At 40.0% G+C, this 22,635-nt stretch overlaps 1 protein-coding gene across 2 annotated transcripts in view; it reads left to right on the forward strand.

Annotated features, from left to right (window-relative positions):
* rbks (ribokinase) overlaps window positions 1–22,635 on the forward strand; it is a 49,983-nt gene that overhangs the window by 16,511 nt on the left and 10,837 nt on the right. For both annotated transcript variants that reach the window (XM_079832478.1, XM_079832477.1), the window contains exons 3-8: window positions 326–458; window positions 1,048–1,111; window positions 3,517–3,579; window positions 4,809–4,973; window positions 10,031–10,122; window positions 13,601–13,789. In XM_079832478.1, the coding sequence (XP_079688604.1) occupies window positions 326–458; window positions 1,048–1,111; window positions 3,517–3,579; window positions 4,809–4,973; window positions 10,031–10,122; window positions 13,601–13,789 (706 nt within the window). The remainder of the gene's footprint in view (window positions 1–325; window positions 459–1,047; window positions 1,112–3,516; window positions 3,580–4,808; window positions 4,974–10,030; window positions 10,123–13,600; window positions 13,790–22,635) is intronic.

A 22,635-nucleotide genomic window follows, 5' to 3' on the forward strand; every position in this document is an offset into this window, starting at 1 on the left:
TTTACCTGCCCGTAGACCCTTCCCTCAAAGAAATCAGGACAGAAGTATTTGAAAGTGGACAAAAGAGACGGACACCAGATGTAAATGGGAATTTGTCTGCCTTGTCTATTTGTGATCCGATCGACCAAAATGCATCTACTCTTGAACTCTGAACTACCCTTTAGATATGAAGGATGCAGTACTACTCTGTAGCTACTCAAGATTAACATGAGATTGACTGAAACTGTGTGTGTTAACCGTATAATTAAGTATAATTAAATGTGGATACTTTTTTTTGTGGAGTAACTTTATGATGCATGTCTAGTCCCATATGTCTTTCTTTTAGTCAGGCACCTCGACTTCCCAAGGCTGGAGAAACGATACACGGACACAAGTTCTTTATTGGTTTTGGTGGTAAAGGAGCCAATCAGTGTGTCCAAGCTGCACGAATGGGGGCCAAGACTGCCATGGTGTGCAAGGTACCCAATACGGTCTGCTTTTCTCAACATCCTAAATAACTAAACGTAGCCTTAAGTACACATAGACACAAAAAAGTCTAGGTTGATACCGGAGCAATTCATGTATTTCAGCATTTAACCGCACAAGAGAACCTAACCAAGTAATAAAACTCTTCATTTTGTCAGTGCAAAGACCCCAATCAATACCGAAGCGTATGCAGTGTGTAAAAATAGACTCCTATGCTTTCAGAAACATTCAAAGAGAGATCACACTTCAAAGACAGAAGGCCAGGTAGTGAAGGGTCTCCGCTTCTGGGGCTTAGGACCCCATCCTTGGCATGTCTTTACCAGGATAAAAGCAGACCCAGCTGGGAAAAAAGGAACCCTTTTGCCCTCTACCTCAACATTGAATGTATCATAGAGAGGAGGAGAAAGAGAGAGAGGGGGAGATTAAAGTTGTATTTGTAGAGTGGAGGCGTTTGTTTGGGGATGCTATATCTGGAAGGCTTGGCCTGATATAGCAATGCAGAACTTTGGCCGGTCAGCAAGTTGCTAGAAAATATTTCATCTCAAGTTCCGCTTTTCATCTTTGGTTGCTTTATCTCCTCAGGTCGGCAGAGACGTTTTTGGGAATGACTACATTCAAAACTTCAAAAATAATGGCATATCTACTGGTAATGGCCAAACAATGCTTTCACATCTCATAAAAAAAAACATAGAATGTTTTATTAAGCTCTAAAAAAAAATTCTTAATTCATAATATGAATAATTTGTAAGGATTATTCAATTCAATTTGAAAGTATTTTACTTGTAACAGTGTACAGACTGGCAGCAAAACATCTTTTAAAATCAAATAAATTTAGTATATGCAACAATCTATGTAGGCTTTCATAATTGGAAAATACAAAAAAAGTGATTTTTTTTTTACGAACCTGACACAAAACAAATTAGTAGGTGGTCTGAAATCTGATTAAAATAATGTTTCATCCTGAAGTAATTATATATATATATAAAAAAAAAAAATCTGTTATTTGGGTTGCAATGTGTTTGTAACATAATACAGTACAAAGTGTGCAATAGTGCCTCTACCTGTGTCTGTATTTACACATTTTTTGTCAATTAAATATGTGAACGAATCTGACCATTCCTATGTATGATTGTGTAAAATACAGTAATGCCTCCGATTACTGAGATGTCATGATGTTCGTAAGCAGAGGCAAAATTTCCATTTTTTTACGTCCTCTAATTCTATGATGACAGCTACTCTTATCATGCTGACGTCTAAGGTATTATTACTGTTGCAGCCGATGTAGACATATCAGATATTGATTAGGCTGTCAGAACAAACAGATCTGATTTCATCATTCGCACATTGACAGGAAAAAAAAAATCTTGCTTTGAAGATTTTTAGATATTTTTACTTGAAACCAAGAACAAATACAAAGTAGGAACATGATATTTTGCAGTTTATTTGTGTTCCTGAAATGCCCTCTAGTACATTTTGCAATCCAATAATGACATGTTTTAAAATATATTGTACCTTATTTAGGTTATCTACATTTTGTTAGTAACAAATAGCTTAGCTTATTACATTTTGTGCTGAATTGATAAACTGTGTTACTTACACTATATTGCCAAAAATTATTAAGACACCCCTTCAAATCATTTAATTCAGGTGTTCCAATCACTTCATGGCCACAGGTGTATAAATCAAGCACTAGGCCTGCAGACGCTTCTACACACATTTGTGAAAGAATGTGTCTCTCTCAGGAGCTCAGTGAACTCAAGCGTGGTGCCGTGATAGATTGACACCTGAGCAATAAGTCCATTCGTGACATTTCCTCACTACTAAATATTCCACGCTCAACTGCTAGTGGTATTATAACAAAGTGGAAGCAATTGGCAACAACTGCAACTCAGCCAGGAAGTGATAGGCCACGTAAAATCACAGAGCGGGGTCAGCGCATGCTGAGGGTCACAGTGCACAGAAGTTGCCAACTTTCTGCAGTGTCAATAGCTACAGACCTCCAAAATTCATGTGGCCTTCAGATTAGCTCAAGAACAGATGCAGTGGTGTAAAGCACGCCACCACTGGATTCTAGAGCAGTGGAAGCGTGTTCTCTGGAGTGACCAATCACGCTTCTCTGTCTGGCAATCCGATGGAAAACGAGTCTAGGTTTGGCGGTTGCCAGGTGAACGGTACTTGCCGGACTGCATTGTGCAAAGTGTTAAGTTTGATGGAGGGGGGATTATGGTGTGGGGTTGTTTTTCAGTGGTTGGGCTTGGCCCCTTAGTTCCAGTGAAAGGAACTCTTAATGCTTCAGCACACCAAGACAATTTGGACAATTTCATGCTCCCAAATTTGTGGGAACATTTTGGTAATGGCCCTTTCCTGTTCCATCATGACTGCGCACCAGTGCTCAAAACAAGGTCCATAAAGACATGGATGAGCGAGTTTGGTGTGGAGGAACTTGACTGGCCTGCTCAGAGTCCTGACCTCAACCCGATCCTGATCTTTGGGATGAATTAGAGCGGAGACTGCGAGCCAGGCCTTCTCGTCCAACATCAGTGTCAGATCTCACAAATGCGCTTCTAGAAGAATGGTCAAAAATTCCCATAAACACACTCCTAAACCTTGTGGAAAGCCTTCCCAGAAGAGTTGAAGCTGTTAGAGCTGCAAAGGGTGGGCCAACTCCATATTAAACCCTACGGATTAAGAATGGGATGTCATTAAAGTTCATGTGCATGTAAAGGCAGGCGTCCCAAAACTTTTGGCAATATAGTGCATTTCAACTGTTGTTTATCTGTTATTAGATATTTTTTATTACAAGCAACCTGAAGTTTGGCAAGTTACAATTTTATTATAGCTTCCCCAACACTGTTTGTAAGTCTGCATAGTTTGCATCTATTGTCATAATGCATTAAACACTGTAAAAGATTTTATATGGATATTCTGATTTGTTCAGTTTGGTTTACTGTAAGCAATTTAGGTTATCCTCTCTCTCTCTCTCTCTCTCTCTCTCTCTCTCTCTCTCTCTCTCTCTCTCTCTCTCTCTCTCTCTCTCTCTCTCTCTCTCAGCCTATGTTGAACAGACTGAAAATGCAGCAACTGGAGCTGCCTCTATCATCGTAAATGACACAGGTACAATTTTAATTGGTCCGACTACCGAGCCTTGCTGCACCCCAGAGTTTTAAAAGCCCCTAAAATAACATAAACACCGCTAAGTACTCTTCTGAATGAGACATAGATGGGTGAGAAGCTCTCTACCTGTGTCCATCTCGCCTACACATGGTAATTTTAGACCCAGTTTAATGTAGCACAACTCAGACTTAAAGGTGACATAACCAGCCTGCCTCTGAATGTAAGGCCTGCTGCATTGTAAATGTCATGGTTTAGTGATCCAGCTAAGCCTCGTGGCACTACAGGAAGAGCTCTGATTGGCGTCACGATCACCATAACAACCTACTTTCAGTGTCCCAGCTTCCTGTGTGAATATCGCAGCAATGTCAATTTGAACGATTATCTCGAAAGCTAACAAGGAAGCTGAAATGAGGAAAAAACTGATAATATCTCCTGACGCTGCAGTGTGGTTTTACGAACGCTTATGCCAGCTCTTTATCTGTGTGTCTTATTGTGGCGCAATAAGAATTTCGTACATATCTGGGTGTGTAATTTGTCTCCTATATCCATGGCCCCAAAACAGATTTGTACATTTAAACCACATATAAAAACGCATGAATGTCATTGCATCAGATGATAACATGTTCAGACAGAAAAAAAAGGTCCCAAGGTCATTTTAGTGCATCACATTCCATAACTTAATTTAATATGCAATGGCATTCATATATTTTTAAGTGTGACTTACACTGATCAGGCATAACGTTATGACATTATGATATCAGGTGAAGTGAATAACACTGATGATCTCTTCTTCACGGCACATGTTAGTAGGTGGGATATATTAGGCAGCAAGTGAACATTTTGTCCTCAAAGTTGATGTATTAAAGCAGGAAAAATGGGCAAGCGTAAGGATTTGAGCGAGTTTGACATGGGCCAAATTGTGATGGCTAGACGACTGGGTCAGAGCATCTCTAAAACTGCAGCTCTTGTGGGGTGATCCCGGTCTGCAGTGGTCAGTCTCTATCAAAAGTGCTCCAAGTTTTGGCAGCAAAAGGGGACCAACACAATATTAGGAAGGTGATCATAATGTTATGCCTGATTGGTGTATTTGCCTGAATAGTTTTTAGAGTCTGTATATTCCTACGATGTGACCTTTAATTTTGTACATGAATGCATTCTTTGTAAATGTGGATTTGTAATAGTTTATAACTAAGCATCTTGTGTTCACAGTTAATATATTGTATTGACAGGGGAGAATGCCATAGTGATTGTGGCTGGTGCTAATATGCTTCTGGGGCAAGAGGAGCTACAGCGGGCACAATCTGCCATAGTAAATGCCAAGGTGCTTGTTTGCCAGCTCGAGATCAACCCAGATGCATCACTGCAGGCCTTGAGAATGGCCAAACAGAACCACGGTCAGTCGCACATCTTTGCTTCATATCTCAATGTAATTGTTTTGTTTTCGACAAAGTGAATATGTGTTAAGAGACTGCAATATTTGCTGTCTTCGGCCTGTTTCCATCCAATTGGCCTAAAAAAACGCTTTGTCGCATACGTTTTGCGTCACTAAAGAAATCTGCACTCGAGTCGTTTCCATACATACATTTTTCGTAATATTCACATTCCTAATATTTGTAAAATGCAGAAAGTAATAAGACACTTGAAATTCACCAGTTTACTATTTTCACGAATTATAGGCCTATTACTAAATTAGGAAATATTAATCAGAAGATGACGAACAGCACTCAAAAAATTATTTTATGATGCTGTTCACTTTAAGCAATTCATCTTGATTTAACTCAATTATCTCAGGTTTCTGGTTCAAAAGTAATTGACTTAAAACCGTTATTCTTTGACATAACTTGATGTTTTCATTTTGAAATAACATGTTTCAATCAAGTACCCCAATCAAACAAGACTTTCACTTCCCATCATGCTTTGCAAAGGGGCTGAATTCGTAGAGTAAATGTTTAAATAAAGTGCATTTTTAACAAGATGAGAAAATGGAGAGACTTTTTAATGCTTAATGTTTTGTGAAGTTGGTATTTAAAAGTTTTTGGAGGTTATCATTGTGGTGAAGTGTAGAGCATGTGCTTGGGGTGAGGACCTGCTAATAACTATTAAAGTTGTTTTATTAATAAAAAACAAGGCATGCCATGGATGTAACAAAACCATCTTCTGGCTAGCCAATAAGACCTTGTATAAGGTTTTGTAAATTTGGTAAAAAAATAGTATTTCACTAAATAAAAATAATCAATTCAACTGGATTACTTTAATTGAATAGTTTTGGACAAAATTAAGAATGTTATCCTGATTTAACTAAATTACATTGAATTAACCTTACGTAAAAAACTTAAGATCACTGAAATAAACAATGTTAGTTAAATTCAACATAACCCAATTACGTGGAACCTGTTGACATATAAAGGTAAATCCAACGTATCATTTTTTTTGAGTGAGCTTGGGTTGACAGCCCATGGGTTTGTACACAGAGCAGCTTAACTGTCCTGTATGCAAAATTTTACTATCCATGAAAAAGACTGGTACTGTAAAATGTTTGGTCATATAGCAACAATCTTTAGTGTATACATGCCGTCTTAATAATTCTAAAATTAATTTAGAGCTTTTTGGAATCAACCCACTTTATTTTTTCTAATTAGCTTGAGATAAAATGATATTACATATTAATGTTTGTGATTTTTATTTGTCAAGTAGCCATGATCCTGCCCTTGAAATCATGATTTTACGGCAATCGTTTTATTTATTCAGATACAGACGTAACATATTATATTGGAAACACCAACAGCTTCCTTCATTTGACAGATGCCCCATTTTAAGTTTTGACGAGCTGTGGAGATTTTTAAGGTGCTATATTTTTTAAACAAAACTTGTATATTATTACATTTTATTAAAGGTCCCATGGCGTGGATTTTTTAAATAATTTTATAATGTTTCCTGAGGTGTACTTATATTGTTAGTATGATTTTTAAATAATAAAATGTCATAATTTAGAAATAAAAGGCATTTTTCTGTCCTGATATTCAAAACTTTACCAAGTAAACTTTCGGCGTTGAATGTTGAAAGTGAAACTCAAGATGCGTACGTGACGTCATGACGAGCGGACCTGGTCGTGTTAGTCTTTCGATCGGCAGGGGAACTTTCAACAATTTTTCCATAAATTGAACAGGGAAGGCGGTCGGTCGAAAGTTTACTTTGTAAAGTTTTAAATATGGATATTTTTCTTACACAAACGCATCGATTTGCTTCAGAAGGCCTTTATTAACACCACAGAGCTACGTGGAGCAGTTATTTGACGGACAGATGCATTTTTTATGGACTTCAGAGCAACTATGAATCCAATTCTAATGCTTGGATTAGCCAGAACATTTTTAATATAACTCCGATTTTATTCGTCTGAAAGAAGAATGTCATATACACCTAGGATGGCTTGAGGGTGAGTAAATCATGGGCTAATTTTCATTTTTGGGTGAACTATCCCTTTAATGCGCTTTTGAACTACAGAGAAACTGTGCTTTAACGGGAGCAACACCACATTATGTTCAAATAAATTGCGTTAAAGCCCTTTTTTCTGACAAAAAGTGTTTCCAAACATTTGATGTGTCCAACATAGAATTTATACGCTAAAGTTAAACGGAAAAAGATTGTCTCGACAATGGCCGATAGTTGACACTTTGATGCGCTAAACCTTTTTCACAAAAAAATCCTTGGATGGAAACCTGGCTATTGTTTAATAATTAATATACAGCAAAGTAGCGTACTTCAATCTGTCTCTCTTCTCCAGTTGGTTGGGCTAATCCAAAAGAACAGAAAACGATGGGGGTGTCCTGAAGACAGACTGTTACCTGTGAAACAGGGGTGCTCTGAAAACACCCCCATTAGCGATTAGTGCTTTCCACCCGATGAAATGAACACGGCAAAACAAATTAAATGAACGCTGCAAAAAATCGACCAATCAGAATTTTGGTCGAGCCAGAACGTATCAACTAATAATCGACTAATCGACTGGGAGATTACAACCCTAGTTTAAAAGGATCTTTACTAGAAACCATTATAGTCATATAGGTCTTTCATAAAATGACTTGTTGTGCCACACTGTTGGGGTCCTATTTTTGTATATTCGCCAAATGGAGTACTAGCATAATCATGTAACAACAATAGTTTATTTCCTTTTCACTCCCACTTTCTACAAACTATTTTTAGCTCCTTATACCCAATGATTGGTGAGAGTAAAGCACGACTTTGCCCTCCTGTGGAAAATAACACAACCGGCTGTGTCTCAGATATCATTAGCACCTTGTATGTTCAGGTCCCCACTGATCAGAGACGGCTTGTATCCTTGTCATGGAGATGCAACAAGCTTATTCCACAGATGGATGACACAGATGGACCCCCCCCCCCCCCCAACACACCAACGCGCCCCGATATTCACATTCACCACCTCAGAGCTTCCCAGATACATGCTGTTTAGCCCGTTAGCGGGCCATATTAAGTGTTAAGAGACAGGCCATTAGCCCAGATTATGCGCCTATCACTTGGGATGAATTCATCAGACAATGACGTGCGCAAATAGCACTTAGCCGGAGCTCAAGGCTTGGATTACGCACATGCCACCCCCACAGGCTCACTGGAGAAGAATCAGAGACCTGTTTTCCTAAAAAGGGCCATCTAGCTTTGATTCTCTCCTCAACTGTAGTTCATTTGGGTTAACTTCAAAGCTGATATGCAGCTGACGTGTAAATGTAATACTTTAGATCACTCTAGTGTGAATTTAGCTCACATTTAACTTGTGCTTCTGTTGTTTTTCATTCGGAGCTTTTTAAAGCATCTCTGAACTGTGAAGGGTTCGCATGACTCATTCATTCATCTCACGCACTCGTTTATTTTCCCTCATTATTTTCCTCCTCTTCCATATTACGTTGTCCACTTCACAATGCGGATTTCTCTTTAGATCACTCGAGGAAACTAAAGGCTTCCTAATACTCTCACTTTTATTAAAGAGACCGTTCACCCAGGAAATGAAAATTCGGACACACACACACACACACACACACACACAAGTATTTACAGTGAACTGTCATTGCTGTCTGTCTTTGAATGCTTCTCAGAATTTCTGAATGTCTTATGAACTACTTTTATTGTACTTTCATGGTTCTTTTTTGTCTTCTTTGGAGTCTGAATCACTATTCATTGTATATAAAATACTAGCTCATTCAAAATTTATTTTCAAAGCACAGGAATCTGTTTGCACTGAGTGTCATTGCCATTGACAGCTACACAATTCTCGTTTTACTCAGCAGGTTTGAGCTTCAGCAAGAACCAATGAGGATCATTCTCCCTGATCAACGTTTTGTTTATATGTGAATAAAACTCTAAATTCAATCTGTTCATCATATAAAGCGATCAAGTCTCTTTAGAAAATTTGGACTAAACCGCTCAATTCATATGGATTAGTTTAATGAGTGTCAAAGTGGTAGTTGCGTAGCTTTCAATCGAGGGACAGAAATCGGTTTTGTGTTTTCTGAAGATGTCCGAAGTCTTACGGGTTTGGAATGAAATGAGGGTGAGTCATTCATTACCAAATTAAAATGTTTTGGGGAACTAACCCTTTACCAGTTTATAGCAGCTCTGCTATCATTAAACTATCACGGTATTGTTATGTTCAAGTAAAATTGTATATATTGTATGTGATCGACCATGTGTTCGTCTGCAGGGACCAGACGGTTAAAATATATTTTTAAGTGCAGCTTCAGTGTCCAAATACTTTCTGAGTCCAATAAAGTAGAAACTACTCTAAGGTTCCCAAAATGTCTTTGTGCGTATTAGATTATGGGCCCTCTTTAGCATAAATTCATAAGCAGCAACAGACATGATAATTCTTACAGCCATTCTTTTTCTGTGTAGTAAGGACCATGTTCAAACCTGGGAGAGATTATTCAGCAGAAATGCTCTTTATGATGCATTAAATGTCCCCACCTCTTAAATTGCATTGTTTACTAAGCTCACAAATGAGAAATCCCCTCAGCGACAGGAAGTAAGGAGATAGTGCCTCGGTTACAGTCACTTCCTATGCGGTTGGGTTTTACAGAACACTTTAAGTTGAGGACTGAGAGAAAGAAAGAGATAAAGGGAACGAATAGCTCAGTAATGACGTTGTTATGAAAATATGGTTGTGTTGAGAAAGGAGCAAAGTTTTCTTGTATCAAATCAAACGAATGCAAGTAGTTCATAGGGCAAGTTTCATACTGACTGCTGTCTGACGTGAACTGTGGTGTGTCAGTCTCTGTGATAGAGCTGTGTCTGCGTGCACACTAATTATTATAACTCATAACGATAATATGACATCATAGAAATCTTTGCATTTTTACCTGTGGTTTTTGCATTTCTCCCTTCTAAGAACAAAATGTCCTTTTATAACTCAATGTGTGAATAACATTTTCTATATTTCTTACAGTGAAGACCATTTTTAATCCAGCTCCTGCTATCGCAGACCTGCATTCTGATTTCTACAAAGCATCTGATGTTTTCTGCTGCAATGAGTCTGAGGTGAAAGACAAATCAGTCATTTTACATAAAGAAAAATATTACATAAACAAATGGACTTTATTGCTATTTGTGATTGTCAGGGTGTTGATACATTGGGGCTGCAATGGTATTTTGTGGTATCACCCACAAAATGTACATAGGATATATGTATTATATATTTAAGCACCAAAAACCTCAGCTTGACAGAATTTTACTTAAAGAACTTTTCTTATACTGAAAATGGAAATTTCCTGTCATCTCCCCATCATTTCTGAATGGCAGGTTTTTATTAGCAGAATCCATTTTACACATGGGGAAAACCAATAGTTTAGTCAATAAGTCAAAAAGGTCCGGACTTTAAAGCTCTTTCTAACTTGTACTTGTCCGAAAGCAACATAGTTCCTGTAATTGATAACTATAGCATTTGTTACAATAATTACAGCTAAGACCATTGATGGCTACTCATTTCTATGCTTAAGGCAATTCTAACTTATCTAGTATTAGTTATGAAAAATAGCAGCCTACACATAGAAACTATAGCCACAACATGCCACAGTTGTGATATACACTCACCTAAAGGATTATTAGGAACACCTGTTCAATTTCTCATTAATGCAATTATCTAATCAACCAATCACATCGCAGTTGCTTCAATGCATTTAGGGGTGTGGTCCTGGTCAAGACAATCTCCTGAACTCCAAACTGAATGTCAGAATGGGAAAGAAAGGTGATTTAAGCAATTTTTTCACAATCTGCTCAGTTACTGGGATTTTCACGCACAACCATTTCTAGGGTTTACAAAGAATGGTGTGAAAAGGGAAAAACATCCAGTATGCGGCAGTCCTGTGGGCGAAAATGCCTTGTTGATGCTAGAGGTCAGAGGAGAATGGGCCGACTGATTCAAGCTGATAGAAGAGCAACTTTGACTGAAATAACCACTCGTTACAACCGAGGTATGCAGCAAAGCATTTGTGAAGCCACAACACGCACAACCTTGAGGCGGATGGGCTACAACAGCAGAAGACCCCACCGGGTACCACTCATCTCCACTACAAATAGGATAAAGAGGCTACAATTTGCACAAGCTCACCAAAATTGGACAGTTGAAGACTGGAAAAATGTTGCCTGGTCTGATGAGTCTCGATTTCTTTTGAGACATTCAGATGGTAGACTGTAAACAAAATGAGAACATGGATCCATCATGCCTTGTTACCGGTGGTGTAAAGGTGTGGGGGATGTTTTCTTGGCACACTTTAGGCCCCTTAGTGCCAATTGGGCATCGTTTAAATGCCACGGCCTACCTGAGCATTGTTTCTGACCATGTCCATCCCTTTATGACCACCATGTACCCATCCTCTGATGGCTACTTCCAGCAGGATAATGCACCATGCCACAAAGCTTGAATCATTTCAAATTGGTTTCTTGAACATGACAATGAGTTCACTGCACTAAAATGGCCAACATTTCTAAAGAATGCTTTCAGCACCTTGTTGATCAATGCCACGTAGAATTAAGGCAGTTCTGAAGGCGAAAGGGGGTCAAACACAGTATTAGTATGTGTTCCTAATAATCCTTTAGGTGAGTGTAAATCTTTAGTGAAAAATCTATTCCCTTAACAGATAATCTATTATAAATTCTACAAAAAGTTAGTCTACAATAAATACAATATAATGTGATTAATCCTAGTAAGGGTGGTTATGATACGTTTAAAAAGCTTTCTAATGATTCATGCACAATTGAATAAAGCGGGCGTCAGTCATATTGAGCAGATGGTTAGTCCGTTCAGTTTGTACAGGAACTTAGTGCTTTCAAAAGCTCTGAACGTGCGATGTACACCGATGAGCTTTCACTCCCCACGTGCCCATCTTTCCTGCTTCTAACACATCAACTTTGAGGACACAATGTTCACTTGCTGCCTAATATATCCCACCCACTAACAGGTGAAGAAGAGATCATCAGTGTTATTCACTTCACCTGTCAGTGATCATAATATTATGCCTGATCGGTGTATATAATTAATGAATAGCCTACTTCTATGTTTCCATTAACCGTGGTATAAATATTGGGGGGGTTGTACTTGCTTGTTTTGATTATTGTGGGGGTTGCCAACCCCCATCACCCCTCAAACTACGCCCCTGCATTGATATTACATGTTCAGAATGATTTTTTTTGTGTGGTGCTTTGTGTTTGTTAGTGTATTGCATTTTTAGAACGTAAAATAAGACATTACAAATGAATGTTAAAATACAAATTCCAAAAAGCGAGTTGACGTGAACTTTTAACCCAAATTGCATGTTGACTGCATTAACCCGTGGAGCCTATTTTGCCTGTAGGCTTTCAGGTTTGTTAAAGCAGGTTACTAGGGTAAAGCAACAGCTCAGTTATCCTGCCTGGTCATGACCCGCATGCTAGAAACAAAATACAACAGCTTGAAAAGTCACCTACCTGCCAAGCGCAAGAAATGACGAGCTGTGTCTTACAGTAACTGTTATGTTCGGGGCCACCCTCTTTCACATCGTGGCAGGGCAAGATGACAGACAAGGGCTTGGATTGATGGGAAACAGTAAAGTTAAAGCAACGACCAGGCAGGCAGATGCACAGATGGTGTGTCAGTCTGGCCTGGGGCGAAAGCTTCAGCGTGACTGAGAGTTTGAACCAGAGTGCTCCGTCAGGGCAGCTTTGATGTGGCTGGGAGGTTGGAGGGGGAAAAATGTACAGGTGGGACTTAAAAGTGAGAGCCCTCAGTACAAATCAACCCCTTATATTCAGCCTTCGTCCCAGCGCACGCATTCGTGTACATGCTTGGCTCTCACCCGACGACTTCAGTTGCGAGAGTGAACGATGAATCATCGGCAGTTTACAGAAGCAGATAACCACACATTGATGAGTAATGTGTGCGCTTTTCTGTTTTGGCAGCCAGCTAGGAAAGATTGATGGCAAAGCTTAAAGTACACAAATACAAAGGGGATACTTACTGCCCTGATCTTTCAGTACGATCTCCACTCGCTTGGTGGGCCTGAGCGGGGGTTATTCTTCACACCTGCAGGACCTAAAAGAGCTGATAATGCCAACACTACACTTTGATCAGTTTGATCTCAGGCTTTACACACTTATTCATACCGAATGACATAAAGGTTGGCGAATTCTGCGGTTACATTTGCAAAATGTTGTATCGTCGACAGCACACGCAAAAGTCACTTTCAAACCAAGCAGCTTTTGGACAGCGCAGATAATTCAACTTCAAAACAATCAAAATATGATTCAGAATCAGGTATTCAGACAGACCGTGGTATAATGCTAATGAACTAATGTCAATGTATACAACTTGAAAAAACATATTAATACTAACCTAGATTTTGAAATGCAGTTTGAGTTCACGGACATGTTTCTGGCAACTGTAATTGTGGTTTAGAATACAAACATATTACATATTAGTTCTTAGCATAACTGTTATTAGCATACATGTGACTTTTTCCCGCTTTATCTTGTTCTCTCTCAGGCAGAGCTGTTGACTTGTCTGTCCGTTACCTCAGCGGAGGATGCCAGTCGAGTAGGCCTGGAGCTGATACGCAGAGGCTGCGGTTCAGTCATTATCACCTTGGGGCCACAGGGCTGTGTGGTGTGTCAATCCACAAACACGGCCCCTAAACACATTCCCACCACCGCAGTCACTGCTGCGGATACCACGGTAAGACTGCAGTTGTTGTAGTTGAATTTCTTGGTGGGGCCAGTGTAGGCCCGCTTTGGGCTTGAGATACGTTCCCCAAATGGGTTCCAAGTCAGCCCCAATCAGATATGAGATTCATAAGAGCTAATCCAACATGGAGCCCATGGATGAATCAATTGGTGGCCGATACCTCAAGCTCACATCGTACCTACATCAACCCCACCATAAAATGTTGGCTGGGACATACAGATTCGTTTTGTTCAGTCCCTAAAATTGTTGTTTTTCATCAAAAGTGTTGTCTTGTTATATTTCCAAGTTTGGTAACAGCCCAAGAAAATCTGAACACTGCACACCTAATCCTCCTTTTTCTAACAGTGCTCTAAATGTGTTCAGGCAGTTTATGTAGATAAATGTGTCTTGTGGCATGTTGAGTTAGTTATGTGCAGCAGATATATCTGGCGCTCACAGTTTGTGACTCACCACACACTAGCGGTGCTTCCTGGGTAGGTTCTCTAACACTTTACTCTTGTTTTATAACAGCATGCTACATTCATTGAGTTAATCTCACAAAGAAGAAACCTTTTGACTATACAGGTGCTGGTCGTATAATTAGAATATCATCAAAAAGTTGATTTATTTCACTAATTCCATTCAAAAAGTGAAACTTGTATATTATATTCATTCATTACACACAGACTGATACATTTCAAATGTTTATTTCTTTTTATTTTGATGATTATAACTGACAACTAAGAAAAATCCCAAATTCAGTATCTGAGAAAATTAGAATATTGTGAAAAGGTTCAATATTGAAGACACCTGGTGCCACTCTCTAATCCGCTAATCAACTCAAAACACCTGCAAATGCCTTTAAATGGTCTTTTCAGTCTAGTTCTGTAGGCTACACAATCATGGGGAAGACTGCTGACTTGACAGTTGTCCAAAAGACGACCATTGACACCTTGCACAAGGAGGGCAAGACACAAAAGGTCATTGCAAAAGAGGCTGGCTGTTCACAGAGCTCTGTGTCCAAGCACATTAATAGAGAGGCGAAGGGAAGGAAAAGATGTGGTAGAAAAAAGTGTACACGCAATAGGGATAACCGCACCCCGGAGAGAATTGTGAAACAAAACCCATTCAAAAATGTGGGGGAGATTCACAAAGAGTGGACTGCAGCTGGAGTCAGTGCTTCAAGAACCACTACGCACAGACGTATGCAAGACATGGGTTTCAGCTGTCGCATTCCTTGTGTCAAGCCACTCTTCAGAAGCGTCTCGCCTGGGATAAAGACAAAAAGGACTGGACTGCTGCTGAGTGGTCCAAAGTTATGTTCTCTGATGAAAGTCAATTTTGCATTTCCTTTCGAAATCAGGGTCCCAGAGTCTGGAGGAAGAGAGGAGAGGCACACAATCCACGTTGCTTGAGGTCCAGTGTAAAGTTTCCACAGTCAGTGATGGTTTGGGGTGCCATTTCATCTGCTGGTGTTGGTCCACTGTGTTTTCTGAGGTCCAAGGAAGTTTTAGAGCACTTCATGCTTCCTGCTGCTGACCAACTTTATGGAGATGCAGATTTCATTTTCCAACAGGACTTGGCACCTGCACACAGTGCCAAAGCAACCAGTACCTGGTTTAAGGACCATGGTATCCCTGTTCTTAATTGGCCAGCAAACTCGCCTGACCTTAACCCCATAGAAAATGGGTTTTGTGAAGAGGAAGATGCGATATGCCAGACCCAACAATGCAGAAGAGCTGAAGGCCACTATCAGAGCAACCTGGGCTCTCATTACACCTGAGCAGTGCCACAGACTGATCGACTCACGCCACGCCGCATTGCTGCAGTAGTTCAGGCAAAAGGAGCCCCAACAAAGTATTGAGTGCTATACATGCTCATACTTTTCATGTTCATACTTTTCAGTTGGTCAAGATTTCTGAAAATCCTTTCTTTGTATTGGTCTTAAGTAATATTCTAATTTTCTGAGATACTGAATTTGGGATTTTCCTTAGTTGACAGTTATAATCATCAAAACATCATTGAACAGCGCTCTCTTCCACCCCTAAGTAGTCAAGACTAAGGTGATCTAACCCCCGATCGCTCAAAATGGCGGTACAGTTCGGTATATGCTATGTTCAGGGAAAAGGACTAATGTCAAATTAAAATAAAGAAATAAGAATAAATAATCAAACTACAAGCAACAAGACAAATAAATACAATAGAGCAAAGATACAAATAATATAAACTGTGTTTTTCAGGTTTTTACAGTAGTTTTCAGGAACAGAAATTGAATAAAGTAATGAAATTTTACATTTCAGATCCAAAATACTGGTACTGATACACGTGCATTGTAGACATAACCTACTATGTTTGCTGGGATACTGGCCAAGACGGGCATGTTAACATCATTTTTGTGTGAATTTGTCTGTTCAAGAGCAAGACTGATATTTGTCAGAGTTCTCTTTCGTGTCTTGCGCTTGAATGTTTGCAAGGCTTAAATTAGTTTAGTTTAAACACAAATAGCAACGTGTGTTGTTCAGGTCTCACCTGCGCTCTCGCCCTATCAGCACCCGGGAGATGCCGGCGTAAATGACTGCTCATATTAGAGCATACGGCACTCGCATTGAACAATGCATTGTTGATCATTGCTGTTGTAAGGAATTGGAAAGCCAGAATGTGTATCCATTGACAGAAACATACATTAGTTAAACCTTGTTTGTCTGTTTTACACGTTGTTATGTTCAACAAACCATATCATAGATGCGTCGTCAGATTTAAGATGAACCGCGGTGCAAGTGCATACCGAACCGTGGGTGGAGAACGGTATTTTATTTTTTTATTTTTTTATTTTTTACCAAGAACCGTTACACCCCTAATAGGCTGAGGCCATTTAACTCACAAACCAACCACAGTTCACCTGTAGACCTTTAATAGACTGATGAGCAAAAGAATGGCATCTCATCGTAAATTCTAGAGCGAATGGTTGCATTGACGTTAGAAAATGGAAAATGCATGTAGACCTTGTATATAGTCTATAGCCCCATTTCCACCGAAATTACCCGGATCAATTTGTACCAGGAACTTTTTTTCCCCCAGACCTGCTACTGTTTGCGTTTCCACTGCAGTCTAAAGTACCGTGAAGATTAGGCGACTGTTCCTCCCAGTCAGCGACGGACAATAATAATTTTTGTGCGATACTTTCTGCAACAATAACAAGTATGGAGGAGATGCAAGCAGCGCTGCTTTTGCTGGTTATGTATTGGTTTACTAAAGAGGTAATTAACAAAACGGCGGAAAAGAGACAAGCACTGATACTAAAGCATATTCTGAAAGCTCGTAAAGCTAGATTTAAAATAAAACAACGTATGTTATTATCGGCTATTACGGACATTGACCGTGCGATTGCTGAGACAACGCACGTCATCGGACAGAAAGAGCAAGACTGATATTTACTGAACGCAGAACGAACCTCGCAAGACTTTTAAAGATGCCGGTTGAAATAAAATGCTGCGTGAGCTCAACCAATCAGCATGTTCAGCGCCCAAGTCCCACCCCCGAAAGTTCCTGAACTTTGAAAAAGTACTACCTCGCGAGCAGGGCCGTTTGGAGGGGGAAATATTTACCCGGAACTTCATTTAGACCCTGCGGTCGAAACACACCGAGTACCACCCCAAAGTTCCTAGTTCCTGGGGAAAGTTCCTGCGGTGGAAACGCGGCTTATGATTTCCATCTCTTCAGAAGTCATAAGTAGTATTATTATTTGAGTTATAAGTAGGGTTGTGAATCAAAAACCTATTCAGATACTTGTTAAGTGTGCATTTTAATATGACTGGGGGGGAGTATTGTGCAGTGGTGGGGGCATACATGTGCCACCCGCAAATTACGCCTATGCTTTCAGGTAAAATAACGGACGGACTCAATATTCAGGTCATTTCAATCTTATTTTCTTTGATCCTACTGAAAAAATTAATCGTAGAACACACCTTGTAAAACTACCACGTTTCAGTCACGAACGTGCCCAGTCAGTGTCAGTCAACATAACCCAAGACTGTAGCGACAACTAGGCTTGCTACGATAGTCGTTTTGCCGGTGTTACTGGTGTTCAGACTCAACACAGGTTACATCACTTGCCCACCGTGGCACCGACCCCACCGTCGTTTAGATTTTTTTATAGTAATAAAATAATTTAGTTCAGTTAGAGAACAGACAATACAAATAAAAACTGTCCGTGTCCGATTAATAAAGCATGATCCGACCAGAATCAGATTTCATGAGATGATCGCGGAAGATTTGGTTTCAAAGCGAAACGTAAAAGCGCCTAATTAAGTGAGTTTGTCATTTGTTTTGTTGTTGTGTTTTTCATGAAGAATAATAGGCTAATGAACCCCCAATTCAAGCAACCCGCCCCCGAATTGGAGCTAATTCAAAACCGAAACTAAAATGTGCACAGAGCGCGCATTTACAGACAAACTGTCATACACGGTGTGTGCGCACTGGCGCGTTTTCAGTTCATGCAAATGGAAGCTTAACTTTCATAGGAATTAATTGAAACCACCCGCTTTGCTCCGCTGTGTTATGAATGCCTGAGCGGTCGTGTGCATGTTACTTTCGGTTTGATAGAATTAGTGATTTAAAAGCCGAGTCGGTGATACCAGTATTACCGGTGTTGAAAATTTCCTCACTGTCACATCCCTAGCTACAACCTGTCCACATACAAAACATGAGCAGCGGTTACAACACACGTTAGACACTTAATTTCCACTTTTTGAATATTTTCTTCATTTTAATTGAAAATAAACGCCTTTCCGATCTGATATGTGATGGGAAAAGGAAGTAGAGCGAGTTCAGCAAAAGCCGGATTCGAAACTCAGGTCGAATTTCGTCAATACACTCTACTGACCGTGCCTCACACTGTGTTCCCGGCTTTACAGAATAAATCTGTGCTTGGAATTGAAAAGTCTTACTGTTACTTGCGGGCTGATGGATGGGTTCTCTCCCGCGGCAATGCGAGTTTTTATACGTCCTTATAATAGAGTTTATCTATCACACAACTGCTAAGTGAACAGGCAAACACACTTCATGAACTCACCGGCGCGACATTCATTAGATGGGCCTGACTCCTAATTGCCTAACACAGCTGTCAATCAAACTCATCAAGCATTATGCAAAAACCATAGACTGTAAAAAAAAAAATATTTCATTTATTTTTGAATTTGATATGTCATAATAATTTTGTAATTATGTTTAAGTTATTTAAACAACTGTTATTTTACAAATATAATAAACTGTGTTGGGGGGGGGGGGTATGACTACCCATCATAGTGGGACGGGCCTGTGCCCGCTGGCTTCACCCAAGGGATTTTAATGTGATTTTAAACCATTCAAGCGCAAAAAGACCCGCACAATATTTTCTGTGCTGCACACGCATCCAAAACAAGCGCATAGAAAGCCGCCTCTCATACTGTATAGTGCGTGATACTAACCTGAGTTATTGCCCCTGTCTTTTTACACTTAAATGGACAAATACACACAAAAAATGTCAAAATATCCTCGTAAACACAATCGGTTATGTCTTGAGTGAACGTAAACAGTTAGGCTAGTTGCTTTTTTGTGTAAATGTTCTTTAGACTGTTGATTTTGGTTCATGGTATTCAGCTACAATGACATTTTTTGGCAATAAGAGTTGAAATAAATGTGAATGGTATCCAAGTTTGTTTGTTTTTTACATTATTGCAGTCAAAATTACCCAAATACCCAACCCTAGTTATAAGACACAACACATAAAACAAAGAAAGATTCTGAAATTGTGCTTAATAAACTGCATTTGAGTTACTTAAATGCCACACATTTATAGATGACACAAATTTCATTGATAACCTGTGCAACAATCAGACCTGATAGATCAATTTTTCATTTTTGTGTGTAATACTTGTCAGATGAATGGTCTGTTTGTGGTCCACCTGAAGCTAAAACTATACAACACAGTGTCTGAGAAAACCAGATGTTTCTATACCCCTACAAGTTTGCCATGCTACTACAGTCATCATAATATGCCCATACCATATGATCCACAAGGATGATTCATATTGGAAGTAGTATGTTTTGAATGGGTAGTGGGTGCTGTGTTGTGCTTTGGGTTTTAATCTCGACCTGAGAAGAGAAAAAAGGGAGATCAGAGAAGGCATTTGTCAATGTTTCACGTCATTTCTTATTAAGAACAGATTGTTTGTTTTGCTGATTGTTGTCATGGATTCAGTCTGCCGTTCTACGTATATGTTAATTGAACATGGCTGTTTTTTGCCTCACCTTTTCACAAGTCTGACATCAACCTCATGTTAATTGTGGATGTGGTTCTTCTGGTTTCTCTTCTGATTGCAGTCTCTAAGGAGGCTTACTCATTTCACGCCTGGGTTCGGTAGTTCTGGCGTCAATAGTAACTCATATTTCCTGTTTATTTTTTAAACACCAATAGGGAGTCTTATGCAGAACAACAAGATCAATTATTAGTCACCTATGAGAATGCTTCAAAAGTGGATGCATCATAGCGTGATGCAATAAATAGGTCCCGTCAGTGACCAGAAATGCCTCAAACAGGTTGCACTTCTTCTCTGTTCTTTATTTTTATTATTCTATATCTTGCATTGCCGTTCTCATTTTTTAACCGCATCTTATTTGGTTAACAAGCAGATTCACAACTTCATCCCACATCTACTTGTAGCATGATGTGCAAGACCACATGAAGTATATATAAAATATATATATATTTGGAGAAATTCTGACAACTAAATGGTTTTTTTTTTATTGTTCCATTGTTATCTCTTTTAGTTAAGGATTCTGATAATCACGGCAGTCATACGGAAAGATGACTGATGGTGTCTCTGGTGATGTATGCCGGCCTCTACAATCATTCAGTCTGCTTAAACCCCTCAAACGGCTGCAGGCTTGCATTCATTTTTGAGAGCAATGCACGCATCTCAGAATAAAATTAACAAGGCCTAGGGGTTGCACAGACTAGTCGACTTTAATGCTCTTCCACGCTTCAAGCTTGACGTTGACTAGTCGGTAATCATGGCCTATAGAGGGCGCAACTGGATAAGAAATCTTTGAAGTCCGTAGTAAACGTTTAAAATGACATATATGCATACTCTATTTGATTACCGGTATACCATCTGGATGCTTAATTTAATGGGTGAATGCACATTTTTAAACAGTTTAATGTGCAAGTTAAACGCTGTTCTAAACTTATTCGATGCTGCGCACACACACATACAGGTTGCGTGCACATCATGAACAGATCGCGTGCACATCATGAACAGATCGCACGCACATACAGAAGCGCACACATCATAAGCAGATCACACACACTCATACACTTGTGCACACATACAGAAGCGCACACATCATAAGCAGATCACACACACTCATACACTTGTGCACACATACAGAAGCGCACACATCATAAGCAGATCACACACACCCATACACTAGTGCACACATCATGAGCAGATCCCACACACACTAGCGTACATACAGAAGCGCACACATCATAAGCAGATCACACACACCCATACACTAGCGCGCAGGTCATGAGCAGATTGCATGTCACGGCCATCCCCAAACTGTTCCCACAAAGTTGAGAGCATGAAATTGTCCAAAATGTTGTGGTATGTTGAAGCATTAAGAGTTCCTTTCACTGGAACTAAGGGGCCAAGCCCAACCCCTGAAAAACAACCCCCACCATAATCCCCCTCCACCAAACTTTACACTTGGCACAATGCAGTCAGGCAAGTACCGTTCTCCTGGCAACCACCAAACTCAGAATCGTCCATCGGATTGCCAGACAGAGAACACGTCTCCACTGCTCTAGAGTCCAGTGGCGGCGCGCTTTACCCCACTGCATCCCACGCTTTGCATTGCACTTGGTGATGTAAGGCTTGGATGAGCTGCTCGGCCATAGAAACCCATTCCATGAAGCTCTTCACACTGTTCTTGAGCTCATCTGAAGGCCACATGAAGTTTGGAGGTCTGTAGTTATTGACCCTGCAGAAAGTTGGCGACTTCTGCACACTGTGACCCTCAGCATGCGCTGACCACGCTCTATGATTTGTGGCCTACCAGTTGCTGTTGTTCCCAATTGCTTCCACTTTGTTATAACACCACTAACAGTTGAGCGTGGAATATTTAGTAGTGAGGAAATTATTCCTTATTGCACAGGTGGCAACCGATCACGGCACCACGCTTGAGTTCACTGAGCTCCTGAGAGAGACCCATTCTTTCACAAATGTTTGTAGAAGCGTCTGCATGCCTAGTGCTTGATTTATACACCTGTGGCCATGAAGTGATTTTGAACATCTGATTTCTATGATTTGGAGGGGTGTCCCAATACTTTTGGCAATATAGTGTATTTCTTATTTATTAAAACCCACAGCTTCACTATTAGTAGAGAGACGCTGCCATATTAGTTAGGCTAGTAGTTTTAGCTGTGGTTTTGCAATTGCAATAGAAAATTGTGAATTTTCACTGGTATCTAAATTTTGGTGTAATAACTGCAAAAACAGATTCATGGCCGGTACATTTTCTTAAGTCACTGGCCATTGGCAAAAAGTTTGTTTTAGGCCCTGCCCTCAGATATATAGAGCTCATCATGTGATGTCCAGTCTCATCCTGGCTCCCCTGCTCTCTCTGGGTGACTCAGTGCTTAGCTGTGATCCCCTCAGCGGGAGTCCGCCTGGCTGTGGTCTCCACGTGGCGGTCGGCCTGTTCCCGCGCACTTTGATGACCCATAAATCCTGAGTTGTTTAACTCTTTTGGATGCCCTGATCCCTCTTCCAGTAACTCTGTTTTCCCCCCACTTGTTAAAAACCAGGAGGAGGGAA

The sequence above is a fragment of the Gobio gobio genome (assembly GCF_949357685.1).
Source record: "Gobio gobio genome assembly, chromosome: 13".
Taxonomy (NCBI): domain Eukaryota; kingdom Metazoa; phylum Chordata; class Actinopteri; order Cypriniformes; family Gobionidae; genus Gobio; species Gobio gobio.